General features: G+C 37.0%; 2 protein-coding genes across 2 annotated transcripts; one reads left to right on the plus strand and one right to left on the minus strand.

Annotated features, from left to right (window-relative positions):
- Positions 1 to 3,428: 3,428 nt before the first annotated feature.
- LOC147076759 (uncharacterized) lies at positions 3,429 to 9,926 on the minus strand. The gene is made up of 3 exons (XM_085941347.1): positions 9,633 to 9,926; positions 7,686 to 7,850; positions 3,429 to 6,531 (listed from the first exon to the last, which is right to left on the minus strand). The coding sequence occupies exons 1-3, from the start codon at positions 9,819 to 9,821 to the stop codon at positions 5,452 to 5,454; spliced, it is 1,434 nt and encodes a 477-aa protein (XP_085797473.1). The 5' UTR covers positions 9,822 to 9,926; the 3' UTR covers positions 3,429 to 5,451.
- Positions 9,927 to 10,614: 688 nt separating this feature from the next.
- On the plus strand, positions 10,615 to 16,450 carry LOC147076760 (uncharacterized). The gene is made up of 3 exons (XM_085941348.1): positions 10,615 to 10,873; positions 12,650 to 12,775; positions 15,360 to 16,450. The coding sequence occupies exons 1-3, from the start codon at positions 10,721 to 10,723 to the stop codon at positions 15,624 to 15,626; spliced, it is 546 nt and encodes a 181-aa protein (XP_085797474.1). The 5' UTR covers positions 10,615 to 10,720; the 3' UTR covers positions 15,627 to 16,450.
- Positions 16,451 to 17,041: the final 591 nt, after the last annotated feature.

Below are 17,041 nucleotides of genomic sequence, written 5' to 3' on the forward strand. Positions count from 1 at the left end.
CGGGTCAGCGGCCCTATGTTAGAACTTGCGAGTGCAAGCTTCCCGGTCGACATGACGTCATATGACATCATTGTGACGTACTACCAGAGTGATAATAGCACTCGAGAAAATAACGCTACTCAGACAGCGGCGCTAGTCATTGTCACCATACACATATAGGTATTTCATCGTAATAATATCTACGGTGAGCACTGCGCGCTGGGCGCTGGCCTCGAGTGTCTATTGGCTGACGTCACAATTACGTCATGTCGTCTGGTGCCACACGAGTCGATAGTTAGGAAATCGCGGTGCAGCATAGAAAACTTAATAAACTAAATTTTAATAATAAATATGACCATAAAATATAATAAGATCAGGTCATAATAATAAGATAAGGGTTCCTGTGACAAATTCATATTTTATAAAATTTTATTATTGTAAGTTTATCATTGACTTAACTCTTTAATGTTACAGAAACATATTTTTTTATAAATTAATACAGTTGAAATTGTAAATTATCAAAAAAAGTCCCAAATTGCTAGCTTCGTATTTTTCCGCGAGGTGCCTCTGGTAGGTAAAGACATCACCTTAAGGGCGGCACTTTGCTTAGGGACGCCACTGGATAGATAGATACACTCGCGGCATCGCATATGAATAAAATAATTCAATCGTCAGGTGCAGCTGACATGCTCTATAAGTCTATGAGCTTGGTATTGTACCCGTTCAACATGTCAATGTGGCGGAGAAATACAAGATGCAAGCCACATCTTCTAGGAATGTTCTAAAGTGTGTACGGAAAGTGAAGAGCTGCTTAAGTTCGCTCAACTAGCTTTTGAGCCCATCCGACCTGGGGCCTTATGTTGTAACTTGCAAGTTGAAGTCGCCCGGTCGACATGACGTCATATGACATCATCATGACGTACTACCGGAGTGATATCATTCGAGAAATTAACGCTAGTCAAATACTGGCGTTATTCATTGTCCCCATAGACAAATAGGTGTTTCAGCATAATAATATCTATGGTGAGCCGTGTGCTTGGGCGGCTCGCCTCGATGCGTGTATTGAGGTTACGTTACAATTACGTCATGTCATCGGGTGACTTCATGTCACAAGTTATAACATAAGGCCCCTGGTTGCCACAAGCCCACAAAGACCAATTTTATTGCATTTAGAAAATTTGCGACATCATATTGCCAACGCGAAGATGTTTGTGTTAGCTTTTGTTACTTATTGCAATCATTGATATTGCCTCTACGTGCTCCTCTGGGTACTCTTAACCATGGCCCCCACAAAGAGGGGGCTGACAGGACTCTAGCCTCGGGGCCCGGCATGGCGGGTCAACCAGACAAGTGAGATCACAGCACACTTCACAACTTTGCTCAGTTAGCACAGTTAAAAAAGTCGCCTGCGCCGCTTTTTTACTTAATATTGTGTGTCGATATTCGACAACTCCATAATTCGTGTGGATTTATTCAATAATACAAAAAATCGCTAAAAATATACTGAATACCCTTAATTTTACCTGGAACACCATTGCTTCTGTAGAACGTCACACTGCTTTTAACCCTAGTGATAGGTAAGGGGCCCGCCAAAGATCCTGGCCTGGGGCCCTGCTTCATGATGTGGGGGCCATGCTCTTAACTTAAGGTCATGTAAATTCAGTCAAAGTGCATTCGAGTGCATGACGACCTGTCTTGGGAAACTGCTCTCGAAGTATTCCCAGTTATAAAAAAGATGCTTCACACCAAACGTAGGGTTCCGTGATATGCCCGATTGAGACCGCGTGTGGTTTGGTGGGGACATTAACTTCAATGTAGGTAGACTATAATTACGTTTCATAACTTTGCACTTTTTACTACACTAATACGCCTGTTTGCCTGATTACCTCACGTAAAATTAGATCAAATGATATTCACTTAATTGTAGTAAAAATAAATAAATAGATTTATGTAAAACATATATTTTTAGAATATATTACATCATTTTCATCCTAGAGCCGGAGTGCAAACTTATACTCTACTCTGTCAATAGGTTATAAATAAAAGACACATAAAATTTGTTTACCACAGTATAAATTTATTTACTTAATACTTATGAAGGTTCGGTAGGTATACTATTGTAAATATTTTGAAGGAATTTCATTTATCAACATAACATTATTGTAAAGGTATGTTGAGTAAAGAGAATTTCGTATTCTATACTGGTAAACAAGCTAGCATCGCCACACAGGAATGCTCGATCGATTTGTCGTCTTCGTAAAGCCTGTTTCACACGCAGGCTGCAGCGAATGTTATCGCGCGACCGTAGTCTGGCGATAATATTCGCTGCGTGTGAAACGGTGTCAATCGGCGATAATTTACTGAGTGAAACTATCACTAGTGACACGTTGTGCCAATATTTCTTATCATAACTTAATCAAAAATGGTGTAATAGATTCAAATTTGTAAAAGTAAAATCTGTGTTTCAATACAATATATTATCGTTCTTCTTCAGCTATATCCACTCCTAAGATGGAGCATATGCTCACCGCGCGGCGCCTCCGAGAATCCCTGTCGCTGCTCTCCAACAAGAAGATTTAGGCAAAAGCCGGACGGCGCTGTTGTCGACTAAATGGGAGGAGCTTGTTAGTTTATAATGGAATTGCGGTTAAGCATTGGAGGAACTTGTTAGTTCACAGTTTAACACGTAGCTAAGAAGATGTTGTGCGATTAGTATAGCAAAATAGTTATAGCAAGTCTTCTTGCATCGTTCCAAATCATACCAGCATCCCGTAACTCGCTGTATACACACTAAAGATAGTATTAGCGGCCTTTCAGGAGGCTTGAAGAACAAACAAACCAGGTTGAGGTTCTCTTCTGGCATCCGCAGCTCGTGATCAAGCCAGGTCCAAACGTCGCCTCTTTACTCTCACCAAGATGAAAGGCTACTTGGTGCGTTCTCTTATCTCCTCATTACTCCTAAAGTCTTTGCACCGCACACCCAGTAGCCATCGCAAACATCTGTTCTCGAAACTCAGTATAATAAGGTACCATGATTCGCTACCGCAATTCAGCACCATATATCTAAGGAGTACATATTATTTAATTTGTTAATACTTTATTGTAGGACATATTAGGAATATGACAAGCTCTCACAACAGATTAATGAGCAAGAACAATTTCGAAATTGAAGTAGTGTGATTTTTCCACTGTTTAATTTTGATAATATATAATACTGTTTCATCCATTGCTGGTACATTTTTGACTACATCTACTTTAATAAAATAATATTGATTATTCTCATTTAATTGCTAAAATTCTGTATAGTCAATATCATCACCATCATCATCAGCCGGGGTCAATCCACTGCTGGATGAAGGCCTCCCCAAGCTTCTTCCAACTCTCTCATAGTCAATATAATATGTATTTTATAGAAAGATTTTAACCTAAAATTATAATACTTTTTTCTTACATAACTGCGTTTATTTGCTAATAACTTAGTGCGCGATGCAGAATCATACTTAAAAGCATAGAGGTATTAAATAAAAAGAGGGGCAAAGAATCAGCTTTCTCATACAACTGAATGAAGCAGGCCAACAAAAACCGACAACTTACGAGAAATAGCGACGCGATAAAAAAAATGCTGGGCATCACATAGGATTTACTTTGGCCTTTTGACCGACATTATAACGTACCCATATACGTGAAAGTTTTGCCGCAACTTGATTGCCAGCCTGCCTCACCATACTTTTATAGGAACATGCCTGCTTCACCATACTTTCATATAACCTGCCACCCCTAGCTTAAACGTATAAGTCCTATAATAGGTATATCTCTTAAGGACGCCAAAAACATGTGAGATTGCGTCGCCTACTGTATCCATTCACAATGTACATGTTATAGGAAATTTATAAATGTACAGAAAAAAGCAGTGGTACATAATGAAGCCGTTTAAAATACGGTTAAGACACTTCTAAAAAAGTCGAGCAAAATAAGCAACTCTGGATGATGCTTAATGTTAAGTGTGACTTAAATTAAGATGATTTTGCATCGAGCTGTAATACCATTCATAATACTTTAATGCATATTATATATATCTAAGTACAGTATATCGCATATAAAAAATGATAGTAATATAAAAAAGAGAAAAGGTTGTAAAAATAACCATAATAAATAATAAGATCCCTATTTGGAAATTGTAAACATCTGAATTTTTAAAATGGTCTACCAATATTCATGAAATGTCTAAGACCAATATTTGCAGTCAATAATGAAGGAAAGTGGCGCACACGTCTCAAACACGAGGAAAATTCAGTCTCCATTCCGACTGTGTTTTAATGGGTTCGAAGATACCACGCAGCACTAGCGAAGGGTGGAGGTAGGATGGTAAGATCCGCCGTAAATAGTGCACATTTAACTTTGTTAGTCATACGTATTTGTTTTTATTGAACTAAGACTGCAATTTACAGTTAGTGTTGATTATTTTTTAAAAATCAATTAAACTCTGCCTAAGCCAAACCATAATAGATTTAGTATATTTTGGGCGATACGAAAAAAAAATGCACACTTTTTCATTCATACTTATTTGTTTTCGTTGGATTAAGAATACGTCATATTATTGCACATATTGTTGGTTTATTTTTTTAAATTCATTAAGCCCTGCCTAAACCAAACTACAATAGATAAAAATATTAGTTTATCTATAAAATATCCAAAGTTATGTATGATTTATTTTAGATATTTTATATAATGGACGATATTATCTATTATGGCTCGGTTTTCGCAGGGTTTAATTGATTTTTAAAAACTTACAGCCAATGACAGCAGTCACCTTAAAGCGTCATTTTACCTACGCATTCACTTGTCACAACATATTATGATGTAGACTGCACACGTAATTAGGAGTCTTAGGGCTAAGATACACGACACCGCTGACGCCGTTGCGCCAAAGAAAGTATTACTTGAATCGAAATGTATTCAATTGGTATTATTTTTGAATGCTTAAAGCGTCAATTACATTGAACTACTTTACGAGCTGTTTGTTGGCGAATTTAAAAGCGGGCGATTCAGCTACAGCAATTGTGATGATGACACAAAAAACTTTCCATTCACTGAGAAGCCACAAGCCAGCGACTATTTTGACATAACGTATTTCGTTTTTTTACCGGGAGGTTGCTACTACGCTCTACTGCGCAGACGCGGCAGGCTCACACGCCGGCGTGTTGCGTGTAAAGTTGACCGGCTTTCAACTTTTCTCGGTAGATTGTTTACAATCTGCTTGTTAGCTTGTTCAATAATGACACAGGGAGACTTTACAGGCAGATTGTAAATTCGCCAACAAGCAGCTCGTAAAGTAGCTCAATGTAATTGACGCATAAGACTCGTAAAATGACATCACTAACATTACCTACCTACATAGTCATACCATAATATATAATATACACGTTTGCATATGCATATTATGTTCACATTAAAGTCATTAATATATCTCGTTTAATCCATCTTGATCGATTGTGCCGCATGTTTTGCCAGCGTATGCTTCTTTAAACACATCGATTTCGTACATTCATAATCACATTTATCACACTTAAACGGCTTTTCCCCACTGTGAGCCAGTTTGTGTCTTTTCAAAATTGACGCTGCCGCAGTTTTATAACCACATATATCACATTCGAAAGGTTTTTCCCCTGTATGAACCATCCTATGACTCTTTAAATTACTTCTTTGCGAGCATTCGTATTGACAAATGTCACACTTGTACGGCTTCTCTCCCGTGTGCTGCATCTTGTGAACTTTCAACGAACCCGATTGAGAACACGAAAATGCACATACATCGCATTTAAAAGGTTTTTCGCCGGTATGCGTAAAAATATGCGACTTCAAACGGCCGTAAGTAGTGGCTTTGTAGTCACATTCACTACATTTGTATCTTTTTTCGCCAGTATGAGTCATTTTGTGTATACTCATGCATCCAGATTGCGTGCATTTGTAATCACACACGTTGCATTTGTACTGTTTTTCTCCAGTGTGAGTACGTTTGTGAACTTTCAAGGACGAATAAAACTTGGTATTGTAGTCACATTCATCACATTTAAACCGGTGTTCATTAGTGTGAGTTAATAGGTGTTTTTCCAAGCTATCGGCTTTTATAAAACTATAATAACACTCACCGCATTTGTAAACTTTTTTCGCGGTCTTATTCTTGTAGTAGTTAGATGCCAATATGTTATACGTACGTCTCTCATTGCTAATTTTTTCACTGCCATTTTCTAGGTTTTTTTTATTCGATCTTCTTCCCGTTTGTGAACATTTGTAGTAAATAACCTTCCCCGAAAGGGAACCATCGCCTTTGATAGCAATTTTGTGTTTCTTTAACAGATCGAGAGATGAAAAAAAAATATAGCATATGTCACAGACGTAATTTTTATCGAAGAATGTTTCTTTTTTTATCTCAATGACGGGTATTAATTCGTTGATTTGAATTTCGTACACTTTCGCTTGTGAATTCTTATTATCAGAGCATAATGAAGGTTCAGACGTCTCCATTTTAATTTTCTTGTCATCTTGGGTCTGCTAAAAATAACAAAGAAATTGATTAATAAAAGCTTGTAAAAAAGGTTCTGAATCACGGTTGGTCGAGTATGCAGGGCGCGAAGGGAAGAAAATATGGTTTCAGGGAGGACATCAGGGAACTCAGAAATAAAGGGAACTGAAATACACAACGGGTAAGACGATAGCAGGTAACCGACTCGAGTAAGGAAGAATCCGGTTTAAACTTACACACGTGTTAATAATACGTTTTACATCGAATACTGAAAACTGTTCTCGGTTTATGCATTTGCGCACGTTTAATGTTGGTGTATTACACACACCATTGCACGTGCATAATGCGTGCTTCATTTTCGTACACACATTCAAAATCCTGCTTCACCATGCGGCGTGTTGAATATGGCCTATCGGTATTCTATTTATTATCTGTTCTGTGGAGGACATGTAGCAATTCAGCTATCTTCAGCCTATCCAATTACTAATTTATTAAAAATCATGCAACTGAAGCGATTCTCAAAAGTAAAAGGCTTTTTTTAAATTTGAATTAAGGTACCTAGGTACCAATAATAGATACTAACCTCAATCCCTAGCCAGCGACATGATACTTCAAAATGAAGTATGAACATATTATAATATAATATTATATCCACTTGATCGAATGCTAAAAATTTGGAGATTCGGATACCGGCTAGGAATCTACGTATTATCATTGCTACCTTGATTCATACTATAAAAGCCGTTATCCAATATAAATAAAATTTGAGAAGGCCTTCAATCGTTTAACTATCAGTTAATTTCGTCGTAACTAGGCAGAGTGTAGATGGCTAAGCCTGTAAAGAACTTTCTACTTTTTACCAAGTGTGATCCTAATAGGATCAGATGGGGCTCCACATAGTGTATGTTTGTATTAACAGATTTTTGTTTTTATGAGAAATAGGTGTTAACCACTTGCTCAACCTATTGGGTCCATATTCTGACTCGCAACACAAATTGAAAAACAATATGTGTATTTGCCAGTCCCAGGATTCAAACCTGGGACTCACGACTGCCGCCTAAGCGGGAGATTAATAGGTATATTTCTGATGTTTTCAAATGATTATGATCTATATTATAATAGAAATGATAATTTACTTTATTAGTCGAAAAAGCCAAATAGAAGAAAAAACAATTCCATTCACCTGATGATATTGTGAAGAACATCCTCCGACATCTTGATATTCTATCTTTATTACAATGTTTTCATTTTTGACGTCTTCCTTGACAGCTGTCGAAGGAAACTCGTCAGTTTCCACTTCACATTTGATGACCACTGGATCATTTCCTTTTGTCATTACCGTCTCTTTCTAGAAGAAATAACATTTTGAACATTAATTTAATTAGGATATTGCAAAGGTAAAGAGATACAGGTACGGTACGGATGAAGAGGTACCTATTAAAACTTAAGAGTCAGATGCAGAGAGTTCGTCGTTAAATATGCATTAACTAAGGGTCAAATACTGAACACATCATATTGTTCACATAATTGTCACTACTGTCTAATAATTATACACACTTATTTCGTTTATTCGAACACAAGATAAAACGAATCTAAAAATATCGATTAACATTCAAAACGAAAGAGAATACTTTATACACTTCAAAACAGCATAGGTTGATGAGGGAGTCACAGTCGAAAACTACCCAATAAAGACTCGCAACTGGACAGAATCTGACATTCGAATGACGATTTCAATACGGCGTCTATATGGTAGTTCTCAGTTCCATTTTTTACCGTTCTTCAGATACGTTTGTAGGACTGTAGAATATACTAAACTAATGTCAGTTCTCACTAGTGTTTCTTAATTTTGCCACTGTTATGTGACGTCACCACCGTGTGCTAAACGGCCGCCTAATATTATAAGGTTGACTAAGCATCTGGCCCTAAATATTACTTTCTCCTCCGCGGTTAAAATAATTAAAAAGTGGTTAGTTTACATTATATTTACAAATAATAATTGCATTGTTAGATACTCTGTATAAACTTAATTATCAGACAGGAAAGCGGCAGTGTGGGGTTCTTATGTTGGTATACATTAATCACATGTCGGTACCAAATCCAGGATCCAGGAATTGAAAACATATCTGCTACTCCTATGATTGAATCTGGCACCGCCACAGAACACAGGACCTAATAACTTAGATATGTGTGTCAGTCGCTAGGTATGGGCCATGTTAACGAATTTTAGGGTATAGAACGCAAGAAAAACAAAACACGCCGACTGTCATCAAATATTGAATGCGCGAGTACACCGAATTGTCATAATATACGTACAAGCAGAAGGCTTGACCCACATAATAGATTAGGTAGGTAATTAATATAAATGTGAAGCCAGTCGTCAGAGATCATAAATTGAAAGCGAGATTGCTTTATAACTTAATGATGGTCACGTCAGAAAACCCAAAAAACACAACGACTGCGGAATGTCCTAAAATATTACCAATATTGAATCTGATACAGTCGTAACATATTATTTAACACGTGTTTTAGTTTATTCCAAAGCTTTTCACACTCGAGATCTGTACCCTATTATGCTACACCCGTTAGGTAAGTAAGTTCCCATTGTCATTGTGTTCTCTGGGCGATATCGAAATCTGAGAAAATTATACGTCAATTCGAGTGCTTAAAGTCAGACAACGTTATCTACAAAAAAGTGTTTTTTTTTTTTTTTGAGATAACGTTATTTTACATTTATGGCTACATGATAGTCAAACAACGTTATGTCAATCTTTTCTAATTTCTTATTAAATCGTCAGTAAAGTTTAACGCTAACTACATAAGTTACCCTTGTTTTCATATATTTTTTAAAACTATCCCTATAAATTTTAACATCATCATAAGCTAAGATAAATGTACAATACACAATAAATTATAAAATATTAACATTAGGTTTTAAATAAACATTTCCCTAGTTGAGTTACAAGAATCTAAAATAACGATTTTTGGCTCTCCTGTAAAGTTGCACTTTTGTAGATAGTGTTGTTTGACACTAAACCCTCGAATTGGCCTGCGGGTTTTAAGCAAAGACTTGGGTTTATTGTAGGAATAGTTAGAATGATAGTAATGCATTTTATTGAATTATAATAACCTGTGTTTTGTCGTTGTTTCCTGTCAGTTCAATTTCCTCCTGTTTCACAGATACAACGTACCGGTTGTCAGTTGTTTGACATTCGCTCCGGCCAATGTATAAACTACTCCTTTCGTTTGGACTGTCATATAAAACATCTTCCGTGGTGTCAAACGATAAATCATCTATGGGTTCAACTTTTATATCCATTTTGTAGTTTTAAAATGGGTTTTCTTGTTTATAACATAGTTTTGACGTCTTCAATGATGCAGTTTATTTCTGATAATAACATAAAGCAATCCATAGACAAAAATCAGAACCATCGACAATAATTTTATTCGGTACGAATTCAGACGGACACTCGATTTAAATGATTATGATAATATAATTAATCATTATCTAAATATAAATGCAGAGGTATTGGTGTAATATTTTCTTGTAGCACCGCTGCAGGATGAGGGAGGGCTGGCCACGGCGACGGAACCCTTGAGGCTGTGCCACAAGGATACGAAGTGTCGTACTCTTTGGCGGCATCCGGAATATAATATATATAATTATATTATAATATATTATGTAATATATAAGAATATAATATAGAATAATATATTATTATTATTATCTAACTTGTTTGTCATAAAATAATAATAATAAATATGTGAGTCTGCCTACAACAGTGATTTATGTAATTACCTACATAACATTATCGTGGGTGTAGTTTTTAATAATATTTGTCCTCATTAAGAATTTCAATAATTTTATCAATCCTAAATAATTTTAATTTGGTACTTTGAACAGCCAGCTAAACAGAACAGCTGATAATAAATATAATTCCAATAAGTAATAATTATTATAAATTAGTACCTAGTCTTGAAATTAAAATATTAAGTACATTCTTTTGGTGTATGACGATTTTTTGATGTGAATCATTTTAGGATATATTATTTTTATTAAATTTACTTCTCCAATTATTTATGAAAACAAGTATTTAAAATTTTCAAATGACAACATTTTTTTGATTATAAATAATGGCAATATTGAGCTACAAAAAATGGCGACTAAATTATTAATCATCGACGTTGATATTGACTGCTGTCATTACAAAAGTTAAAATGGATGAAATAAAAAGTGAACCAATTAAAGAAGAATATATATATGACCAGAAACCGTCCACGAGTAGGCTAGATGTACCAGCATGGCATCCAGACAGTCCCGATGTAAAAATTAAACTAGAGAATCCTGACGAAGATATTCAAACATTTGAGGTTAGATTCCCTTATACAGGACCAAAATTCTTGCCTAGACTCTGTGTACCCCTTTGATTTCACTAAATTCAGTAGGTTATAGTAGCCAGCAGACATTTATAACTGTCTTAAGGCTATACCTCAGTTGAGGCATGGTCTAAAAAGATCGTGGCTAGGCGATGCGCGGATTGCGGGTGCAAATGACGCATGCCGAACGAAACATAATTTGTCATATAAATCCGACATGCGTCCATTTAATGTTCTGTTTAGCACTTAAAATCACTTCTTTCAGACACGTTTAAAGCGTCATAGAAAGCGGCCGTGCATATCCACGGCTGTGCATATATAACGGGTGGTGGTGGGCACTTTAACGTATGTTCTATTAGAAACAATAATAATATATTCATTGACATGTTTTCTTTTTCAAGTAAATGGGTAACGTTTTTAGTCATCTTTACACGATTTAAGAATTAATACCCCCGTCGCCATCACGAAACAAATTAACGTATTCACACCTCGACGTTCGCTCTTCGAATGCCAGCGAGTCCAACATTTCATCGCGCCTATAGTTGAAAATTATTTGCCGTTTCACTGAAGTATCGTCTTAACGATATGTGTCACAATATTGTTTTAGAGCGTGTTCAGAAAAAAAATCTTTGACATCTTTATTTTAATGTAGGTACTTATATAATTACTTTCCTTTTGACGACAGCTTCTCAAACGAATATTTTCCGACTAACTTTCTTCAAGACATGCTCACATTTCATTCTCTTGAAGCTCGTAGGTCACTTCTGCTCTTAAAGCATTTTTCTCTGCTCTCACGTGGTATAGTTTCCAATCCCAATATTCTAGAATATTTAAAATTTTATGCACCCGTCAATTACTACATGCATGGTCGCAGCAATGACCTATTTTAGGTGAAAGCTGTTTCCTCATGTCAGGCTCACCAGGCACCAATAGCGAGGGCTGTGCGGCTGGTCAATGCACTCCCTATAGATATAGACATTTTTAGCGATGCATTATGTACCTATTCTGTTTTTAAAATTTTTTGAATTATTGTATTCTTATTTTATTTCTGTTCTATAAAATAATTTTTTGCTTTGTTTTTTTTTTCTCTACCTACCTTGCTTTTTATCCAGTAGATTTATTTTTTATTCTAAATATCATGTTGTGAACATCTTGAATTAGAAATTTGTTATGTGCTCAACGTGTCTTTTTTAAATAAGTGAATTGCATTTATTAAAACATATAGGTACCTACATAAATACCATGTATATATTTTTTGCTTTAATACTTCAGTGAAACGGCAAATAATTTTCAACAGTAGGTGCGACGAAATTTCTCACTAGTCGCCAATCTTAGACCGACAGTAGATGTGTCCGCACGTCGATTTGTTTTGTCATGGCGTCAAATGAAAATATTCTTAAATCGTGTAAAAATGACTAGAAAACTTTGCGTATGTACTTAAAAAAGAAAACATGTCAATGAATATACTATTATTATTAGTAATATAACAATAAACATAACATTAAATGGACGCATGTTGGATTTTTATGACAAATTATATTTCGTTCGGCACGCGTCTTTTGCACAATCCGCGCATCGCCTAGCCACGATATTTTTAGACCATGCCTCAACTGAAGTATAACCTTAAGATAAGTCAATGGCATCTGATGGATTTTGTTACCCATTCCCCCCAAATCATTCTCATGTGTGCGCGCCTAGCTCATATCGATCCCTAACGATATTTTGTACAAATCACGATTTTTTATCGCTATATTAAAATATGATTTGCAGGATATTCAAATAGTCGATTACAAAGAAGTCAAATGTGAATTCGAGTTTTCGCCTGAGGACGAAGATGCTGCTGGGTTACAGTATGAATTCGGAGAATGCTCTTACGCTGACGTGCCAGAAGACCAGGTAAATGATATTTTATTTATTAATGTCTTCTTCTTCTTCTTGGTTGTACACTTATGGCTGAGGATCGTGACCACTTTTTAATTTTGCCATCCTTCTCGATCTTCCGCTTCTCTCTGGGCAGAATGAATGGTGCCCCCAGTCAGCTCTTTCACTTGGTCGCTCCATCGCGCAGACGCTCTTACTCTGCTTCACCTTACCTGGAGGCCACCCAAAATACCAGGTTGTCAGGTCCGCGCCGGAAAATATGTCCAATAAACTGCAGAATGCGTCTCAGACATATTGTCGAGAGCCGTTCCTTTATCTGCAGTCTCTGTATGATTGACTGGTTCGTCATGTGTTCTGTCCAAGAAATACAAAGCATTCGGCGCCAACACCACATCTCAAAGGCATCAATTGCCTTCCGCTCCATTGCCTTCAGGGTCCATGGACTTCGTATAAAAATATAACACTAATGTGTGCACAAGCATCATTTTTGTGGCAAGCGAAATTCCCCGAGCCTTCCATGTAGTGGTAAGACGTGTCATTGCATTTTTTGCAATCTGTGCGCCTTCTTATTTCCGCTTCACATCCGCCTTTTCCACCAACGGTCGATACCAGATATACAAACTCGTCCACTGTTGCTTGTGTAGGTACTTGCAATTGGTAAAAGGTTAGCCCGATCGACAACCATTAACTTGGTCTTATTCCTAGTATTAAGGAGGCCGTGTTTGCGACTCTCTTCCTCTCATGATCATCATCAGGGGCGCGACAACCAGATGTGGGTCCTGGCCTCCTCCAACAGCTCCCTCCACTTGTCCCTATCCATTGTGGCCGCTTTCCAATTCGGTACCCCCAGAATACGGCAGTCACTGGCAGGACTCTCTTCCACTACGTGTATTTGTATTATTATTAACCCGTTTGAGATCATCGGCAGACATTAGACCTTGTGGCACTGTCAGGGTTGATGGGTCTGGCGAGATATTGGGAGACATTCCGATAGGTCGACGAGTCCCAAATGTGAAACCATATAGTGAGTGAGATGGTTGATACACACACCAGTCCTTGGCGACTGATGCAATCATGAAAAGGTAATTCACATGGTGAGTGAGATACTCAGCGCCCTTGTGGCACAGTCAGAGGCTGATAGTTTTGGCGCGAGGCATCGAAAACGCCTGTCCTCGAAGCTCAGTATAAGGTACCTTTCATTATTCGCTACCGTAAAGCAGTACGGTCCTATTCCAATCGTAGAATACACGGCATTTGGTTTTAACCATGAGTTCTAGACATTCCGCAAAGAGTTGAATGTTGCTCCAGCAATTACCGTTTGTGAAACCAGCTCTCTTTATCAAGTGACATTTACCGTGACGTTCACCCCCAGGTATCAGGGGCTAATCAGAATCAGGACAGATGCTATTGCACAAAACTTGGTAATTTTTAAATTGAGGCGAGACAGATCGTTGTGCAGCATATTTATCAATCTCTTGAATACCCTTGATTGAGTTTTTGAATAGGACAATTTGTTTTTTTTTTATCATGATTTAATACTAGTCATGTGAGTACCAAAACAAGATATATAATGTTTAAGACTTTAACGGTTGTTATGTTCATAATAGATTCTTGGGTTTCCACCGCGTGTACTTCCTTCTTTTCCCGGCGTTTCGGGCTGCAGAGGCCATTATCAAGAGATTTGTGTTATGATGGAGTGTATGTGTATGAATGCAAACGTCGCTCTAAGAATGCCAAAAGGAATCCGATTAGCTAAGAGCAAACGTTGCTCAGAGTAATGTGTCAAACGTTATGACCAGAGATATCGGATTGAATATTGGATTTTGCTGACAGTGCCGGAAGCCATGACGTTTTAACCGAAACCCATCATCCCTATTAACATCCCTAACGTAGAGGAAGGTTCCATGACCAAACAGAACATGCCAAAACAGAACAACGATAAGTATAACTATGACCTTTCAGGCAAAATATAAATTTAATATTGAAATTGTCCTATCTCTATTATGGAGATAGATTTTTAATAGCACAGATTTTCAATACGCCATGATAAATCATTATATACCTAACACCCACGGTGGCCGCGCGGCTTACACGTTGGGCTATAACGCCGTGGGTCCCAGGTTCGAATCCTGGGTCTGGCAAGTACACATATTGTTTTTCAATTTGTGTGTGAGTCAGGGTGTGGACCTAATCGGTTGAGCAAGTGGCTGACATCCATTTCTCGTAAAAACAAAATCTGTTAATACAAACCTCTACTCTGTGGAGGCCCATACGATCCTATTAGGATCGGACATGGTCGGAAAAAATACCTAATTTCTGCATTCCTAATCGCTAGAAAGCCTCGAATAAACGGGACTTTGCCGGCAAGCTTAGGATATCTCATCTTCATCAATATATGTTCAAAATGATTGGGTGACTAGACGAAATAATGACCTAACCTAACCTAAATAGATTCCACAAAAATTAATGTTTAATTTTTCTCCTGGCTGTTCTGTTTTGTCACTGTTCTGTTTTGTCTGATTACTGTTGTTTAAATGGCATATATCTACATAATCCTTAAGAACTCCGGAGGCCTTAATCGAATGGCATGATTTTTTAGGTACATTTCCAGTCCCAGACCAGCGCGAACGCACGGGATCCATTGGACTCATCTGACCTGGAAGCCGTCATTGAAGTGGAAGAAAGGACGTTCTTCGAGAGAAATTTCGTGTGCAAAACTTGCTATAAACTCTTTCCATCCTCACGTTTGTTGAATATACACACAACCGTTCATGAAAAATGCATAATATATAATCCACAACATCAAAAGCAATTAATTGAAGCAATTAAACCTTACGAATGCGACGATTGCGATTTTAATTTATGAATTCTCGCTATTTGAAAAGAGAAAAAAATCTCAGAATTAACGAAGACATCGTAAAATGTATTTCATGTAATTTTGAAAGTGGACACTACAGTGAAATACAAAAGCATTATAACTCCACTCATATAGTATACAAATGTGATGCCTGTAGCTATAGATGTAATCATTTAGGCAGATTTAAAGGCCATCAAACGACCCACGCCGGCCGAAAACATCCCGAATGCGACTTTTGTGACTATGACTCTATACGTATTGAGAAGTTAAAAACTATACAACGCTCAGTTAAACAGGTGTCAGAGTGTGACGATTGTGACTACAAATGTAATGAAGCACATCCTTCGAAATTGCAAGAAATGCGTTACATAAGAGCGAATTTGGTTCGTAATGTTACAGTCGTTACATCTGATAGTAATTGTGATGGGTGTGATTTTAATTGTGGATAATAAATTGGGGTTACAATTGAGCATTGTTTTGGTTTGAAGGGGTTAGACATAATTGAAGAGCTGCGGTGGCTTTCTTTGACGCAAATGACGCAATCTATTCGTATGAAAATTTGAAATGGGGCAGCAGTTCAAGCCAGTCATAACATGATTGTTAACTTATACCGAGATCTTAAAAAAACGGATTTCTCAAAGTTTAATTAAACCCCTGCAAATAAGATCAAAAGGGCCCATAGGATAACCACTCAAATATATACGTACGTACTTATACATGAAAAATAAACATCAATTTTTCAAAGAGATTATTTCTATTGGTGCTATAGTGTTTTCAAATTATGTATGTTCTTTATTTATTAAATATGTATTTGTAATAAAACAATTGTATATTATTCTGATAACATTTATTGCAATAATTAAATTTTATTTTTACAATGAAAGATTGCTCTGAATAATTTAGGTCATTATCTCAAGATACAAGACACATGAAGATGTGGTGGTCAGGAGTTAATTAATTTGGTTGTCTCCAATCCAGCGCTCGAAATGGATAAGTTTACGAACCGGAGCGCTCGACAGTTTTCTGAAGATATTTTAAGTGTATTTCATAAAAATAAGTGAGATTTTCTATTGGCTTATCTAGCTCAGACGGTCAAATTATTTTATCCACGAGACGGAGCGATAATTTTACCGATTTCACGAACAGGAACGGCGCTCCGGTCCATTTCGAGCCCTGCTCCAATCGCCATTGTAAGACCATGGGAAAAACAAATAGGTATGTGTGCCTGCCTTTGGCGGAAGCATCCCAATTGTTCACTTGGATATTATTATATTATGGATATTATTATATTATGGATATTATTATATTTACTGCGATAAATAATTAGTCACTTCATATTATACTATGAATGAGGTGTTGATTAGGCTAGGCCGCCCTTCATTTGATTCGTTTTCCTCCCATTATATACAGTAATAGGATCAATC

Source organism: Rhyacophila brunnea, unplaced genomic scaffold, assembly GCF_057557595.1.
Source record: "Rhyacophila brunnea isolate RB1 unplaced genomic scaffold, BYU_Rbru_1.0 scaffold_13, whole genome shotgun sequence".
NCBI classification, from domain to species: Eukaryota; Metazoa; Arthropoda; class Insecta; order Trichoptera; family Rhyacophilidae; genus Rhyacophila; species Rhyacophila brunnea.